The 6000-nt window shown below is 39.3% G+C and overlaps 1 protein-coding gene across 3 annotated transcripts in view; it reads left to right on the top strand.

Moving 5' to 3' along the window:
- The first annotated feature begins 4634 nt into the window (after nt 1–4634).
- Nucleotides 4635–6000, top strand: part of ARAP2 (ArfGAP with RhoGAP domain, ankyrin repeat and PH domain 2) — a 185029-nt gene continuing 183663 nt past the window's right edge. For all 3 annotated transcript variants that reach the window (XM_049630420.1, XM_049630418.1, XM_049630419.1), the window contains exon 1: nt 4635–5555. In XM_049630420.1, the coding sequence (XP_049486377.1) occupies nt 4648–5555 (908 nt within the window). In that variant the 5' untranslated portion in view covers nt 4635–4647. The remainder of the gene's footprint in view (nt 5556–6000) is intronic.

Here is a 6000-nt window from a genome sequence, read left to right as displayed (position 1 = left end):
TGAATACATGCTATGTGCCTGATGGTGTTCAAAGGCTAGAGCAGTGAACAGTACACAAGATCCCTGCCTTCTCTGTCCACAGATACCAGGTAGTAACAAAGCCATCAAATAGAGTAAGAGTAGGGAGTAGCAGAGGGAGAGTAGGGAAGGCTTCTCTGAAGTGGCCACATTTGAGCAGAGACCAACCAAAGTGATGGAGGGAGCCATGAGTTGGGGAAGCAGATTTGAAAGAGATACAAGGGTGAGAAGTGAGCTCATGACGTGGGGATAAAACTGAGGCCAACTTGGTGGCAAATGAATGATGGAATGGACAGCCAGGGGATATGAAGTTGGAGAGTCTCACAGGGAGTGACGTGTTACGACTTTTGTTATAAAATGAATCTTTCTGACTGCTGTATGAGACTATACTGTGTGTGTACGGGAGGTGGGGGGGGGGGCGGGCAGGACAGAATCAGGGCTATGGATCAGGAAGCGATTGTAGTGGTCTGAGATGAACAAGATAGTGGCCTGGACTAGGCTGTGAGCAGAGGTGGTGAGAAGTAGTTTATGCAGGACAGAGTTTTAAGGTTGAGCTCAATAAGATAATAGCATAATGCATTATTAAGTGATCTCCAAGCCAGGCATGGGACGGGTACTTGTAAATGTTATTTCCCTTTTACTTCTTGAAAATTGGTCAGGATAGGATGGGAAAATGTACAAGCACATGTGTAGTGCCAGCAATTTTGCATTCTCTAGACATGTAGTACATATACATCATGCACTGTGTTTCTAAATAAATAATTTGACTGGCATTTATTGGGCAACTTATATGGACTGGTCATCATTTTGGCAAAGTTATTAGTTTATTATGGGATAATAAAAAATAATTATAATGGCAAACACTTAACATTCCTTGTGTGCAGTTAGTATTCTAAGTGCTTCACAACAGCCCTGTGAAATAAGGTCTTGTTACTCCTGTTTTCCTGATGAGGGTGAACTAAGGCCCAGAAAGGTTAAATGCTTGTCCAAGCTTATAGAACTAGTAAGTGGAAGAATTGGGATTTGACCAAGGCTGTTCAGCTCCCAAATCTTCGTTTTGTACTGCTAAACTATCCCACTTCTGTAGGTTACTATGGAATAAGTGGAATATGATTTAATGCTCTAAGAAGTAAATGCTGTAGGAATACAGAGAGTTTATTTCTTGTTCAGTAGAGACCTTGTGACAACATTTGAGTTAGACTTTAAATAATGGGAAAGGTTTTAGCTGTGGGGAGATAGTGATGACAGGCATGGAAATAAATATAGTGATGGAAGTATATGTCTACTAAGCACTTAACTTGTACTAAGCACTGTTTGACCACTTAATCTTGACCAGCACTGACATAGCTTTGAGTGTTTCCATTTTCCGCGTAAAGAAACAAACACACAGACATGCGCTGTATTTACACTGCTAGGAAGTGGAGGAGGTTGGGTTTGAGTTTGACACCAGATGGATGGGCAAGGGGTTGGGAGGGGTAATCTGTCCTTAGGGGAGGAAAGTGATGAGCTTAGGCTCAGGTGTGATGGTGTAAAGTGTATTTGGGGAATGTGAAGAATTTAAAACTGTAAAATTTTGTTGCACATCCCTCTCATCCCAAGTACAAATTTCTGAGCCTGTTATCAGCCATCATTGCTGCACAGAAGATCCACAGACCAGTTCCTTGGAGAGCCACTGACCCAGAACACAGCATGCCTGCCAGTGTGCCCAAGGGGAGGTCAAAGTGCGGAGGGCTTTGATCTCAGTTTAAGGGTGTGCACATCCATCTCTTTGCATCCGATGAGTGTATGGGCTAGAAGAAAGAAGGATCTGGAACACCCTTGAGTAGTCAGACAGTTAAAAAGCCTGGTGACTGAGGGATGGAGCTGTCAAAGTGTAGAAAGGATGGGAGGGCCTGTGGGAGGGAGCCTCTTTCACATCTTGAAAAGGAATTGAGTTCATGTTCAGCATGTTGAATGATGGCAGGGAGGTAGTTTTGAGTAGAACTTTTGGTGTATTCATCCTCAATTCAGCCGCCCAGGAAGTGTTTGTGTATACTCCAAGGAAAGGCAAGGGCTTTGTGTAGAAAACGTACATGCAAACATACCATGAAACTAACAAAATGGGCCTCTCAAGTACTTCTTCTATGCCTACTATCTTCTCCTATCACTTAAACAAGTTCCAAGCGCTTTGCAAAGTTCTAGGATCCTAGTTATAGATGTATATAAAGGAAGGAGGGATTCATTTAAGAGGTTAAGAGGTGGATAGGGAGCCTTCACAGAGAAGATAATACCTGCCTGCCTATTCAAATTCTTTTAAATCATGCATAGGATTGTGCAAAATGTTCAGATTTGCAAGCAGATGGTGCATATGCCAAAGGTGTGGGGGTATTAAACAGTTTGTTGCCTTAAGAATGATAATTAACAATAATGAGCTAAAGTGAGCAAGGGATGCTGGTAGAATGTTTGGCATGGTTGAAATTGCTGGAGCTAGTACATAGGAACACCTACCTTGCAGTAAATAATAGGAGGCATGGTATCTGGCACGTAATTGGTGTTTACATCAATAGTAGCTGCTATTATTGTTATTAGACTGAGACCAGACTGTGGTATGACACGGGAATAAGCTTAGACTTCATCCTGTTGAGGATGTGGAGGGACATGCTAAATTTGGAGTTTTCAGTAGATCACTGAAGACCGGGCTGAGGGATTTGTTTAGAGACTGTCATAATCCAGGCAAGAGATATGAGTGTGTGAACCATGGTAAGGGCAGTGAGGACAGAGGAGAGTATTAGTCAGTTTGGGCTGCTGCAACAAAATACCACAGACTGTTTGGCTTAACAGAAACAGACGTTTATATTTTCGCAGCTCAGGAGTCGGGGAAGTCCAAGATCAAGGTGTTACCCAGTTTGGCAATAATCATTTCCATTTGTGATGTGCAAAAAAAAAAAAAAAAAGATAATATATTTATTTACAAAATAATTGTGTAGAGTAAGAGTAGTGTATCTGAGAATTAGTTTTGTATAAAGTGTTGGAGTTTAGCTTTCTACGTTTTTTTTTTCCCCTTGACATTTTGTTATTTTGAATGTGGCAGAGGGATACCTTATTGTCAAAGTCATTTCCTGCCTTGTGTCTCTTGTTTGTATTTTTCTTTCTCTGCATCCACAGTGCTGTCTGAGGATAATACGTGCTTTCCCTTTTTTGTGTGTACGTGTGTGTCAGTGTTTGCCGATATTTTTAAATAGCGGAGACAATAGCTTTTGGCCTTTTGGCAGATAAGACATGCAGTGTCTGAGTGGTGTCTCTTGGAGAGTTATTTTGAAATGTGATTTTCAGAGACAGTGCATTAACACTTGTTCAGATAAATTGACTTAGATTGGGTGAGTCTCATTTTACTATTTCAGCATATGTTATGCATGTTGTCTACTTTTTTTTCTTTTTGTGGAAGCATAATATACAGGAGTGTGCACATATCCTACATTTTCACAAACTGAACACAGTCACATAAACAGCACCTAGATAAATGGACTTAAAAAAATTTAATGATGTTGTTTGGGAGTAAAGTGAACCTATGTACATCTGCTATGTAGAAAGGAAAATGTGACCTTTAGACTTTTTTTTTCCCCCTTTCATATTATTTCCTGTTACCTAATGTATTTACATATTATTCAGGCAGTTTTATCTTGTATATCAATATTGTGCATACAATGCTACTGCATTTTTTGAATGAAAATTATTAACCTGAGAAATGTATTCTAACTGTGCTTTTTAAGAGTGTCTTTGCAGAAATGTATTAAAGGGTAGGGTTGTTCATACCTAGATACTGTTAAGAAACATTTTCTAAAATTTGGAAATCAAAAAAGACATGTATAGCATGTTCTTTCAATGCATTGTGTGGGGGTATTGTTTAACAGGCCCACCCTAGGGGTATTTATTTCTAATTTTGTGCTCTACTTTCTATGTGCTGTTTGATTAGAGCCCTGAACTGGGAAGTTATCTGTTAGCTTATAGATTTTTGTCTGGTAGAGAGATAACCCCAAAGGTTATGGTTTTATTGCCCTGTAGGACATTAACCAGTTTTTTAAATCTAACCTACTAATCTTAGTCTTAACATGAAAAAAAAAAAAAGTCTTTTCTGTCTAAACCTATTGCACAAATGTTCCTGGAAACAGTCTTACCATCTTACTGGTTCCTTCATTAATGGGTTGAATAAATTATTTGACACATGTTCATTTTATATTTGTGGGAAAGTTGTTTTTTACCTTTTTGAAAATCATCATTTGATCCCACCATGGCATTTCTGCCTTGTATCCTCACACTTTACCTAGGAATTGACTCTCTGGGGCATGCAGAGTAATGGCAAAGATTCTAAACTCTGAGTGAGCGAAAGTAATTATCCTCGTTTCTATTGTGTTTCTCCAGAGAAAGTTTATCATGTCAGACTAGGTTTTCATAACTGAAATATCCTAATCCATTAATATTCTTTTCTTTTTCAGGCTTAAGCACATAAAACATTCACTGTGAAGAAAATAACATTTTGAGACATTTCTCTGTTGCGAGTGATAGAGGAAAAACCAATAGAGAAGTGGACTTTCCTGTGTGTATCTCCTTGTACTGCTTTTGATAACTCAGCTTAGTAATGAAGCCACCATTATGTCCTCAGTCAGTGAAGTAAATGTTGATATCAGAGATTTCCTAATGAGCATTAATTTGGAGCAGTATCTCCTATGCTTCCGCGAGTTTGGTTTTGATACTGTGAAGGACTGTGCGGCAGTCAATGACAGCGTGCTGCACAAAATTGGAATATCACCTACAGGACACCGGAGGAGGATACTGAAACAGTTGCAGATAATCTTGTCAAAAATGCAAGATATCCCAATATATGCAAATGTTCATAAAACAAAGAAGGACGATGAGACTTCAAAGATTCCCCATGCTCCATTCTCTGATGGGAGTAACTCCGTAGACCTTTCAGATGCAGGTGGTATTCAGGCACCTAGCCCAACGCAGTGGGAGACTGTTACCAAAACTCTTGATCAAAATGATGTTAGTGTAGAAAATAGCCAGTCTCTTAAATCAGATGATAAGCTGTCTCTTCCTAAACACAACTTTCCCCTTCCAGAAGAAGAACCACACCCAAGTTTGAATTCTTTTCAGCATACTTTATTTGGTAGTGAAAATATTAAAGGAGAATCTTTGATTACAGAGATAACTATGGATTGCACAATCGAAGAGCAACAAACAAACAGAGCTGATTTGATCTCAGAAAATGTGAGCCAGCTTCCTGATGTGGGCTCTGAATGCCTTTCTTCCCTCCGCCCGTCAGTATCAGAGGCAAATTCTGGAAGTGGAACTAATGGTTTATTAGAAAGATCACTGCCATCCCCATTCTTTCAATTTCAAGGAGAGATGGTTGTAAATGATTTGTATGTTCCATCGTCACCAATCCTAGCACCCATGAGAAGCCGTAGCAAGCTGGTTTCAAGACCATCTAGATCTTTTCTGCTAAGACATCGTCCTGTACCAGAGATTCCAGGGTCTACAAAAGGAATTTCAGGGAGGTAAGAATTTTTATGATGAGCCCTAAGTATTCAATTTGAGTGAATTTAGTTGCTTGTAATGCGTATTTTTAGGATTGGTAAATTTGACGTCTATTAATTTGCCTATTCAATGACCCTTTTTTTTCTTCTAAAATGAGAACGTGTCATTTCTTTTGTACACTGTTTCCCAGAGTCTATTTCTAACTTATAACTGCCTGGGACTCTTTAGTTTTCTTCCATTTAAGTGGGGGAAAGTCCCTTCCTCTAATTTTACCTGGCAGTTCCTTCCCATGCCTTCCTTCACACCTGGTTTTAAATTCTTCCATGAGGGCAGTTCTTACATTTGAATTGTTGACTCTGTCTCCTGACTGGATTATTTGTCCTTCAGCGGCGGCCATGTTTCTTTTTCTTTTTCTTTTTTTTTTTTTTTCTTTTTTTTAACATTTATTCATTTTTTTGAGAGAGA

The sequence above is a fragment of the Panthera uncia genome, chromosome B1, assembly GCF_023721935.1.
Source record: "Panthera uncia isolate 11264 chromosome B1, Puncia_PCG_1.0, whole genome shotgun sequence".
NCBI lineage: Eukaryota > Metazoa > Chordata > Mammalia > Carnivora > Felidae > Panthera > Panthera uncia.
Note: the sequence above shows the minus strand (reverse complement) of the source record. Positions and strands in the feature narration are given on the sequence as shown.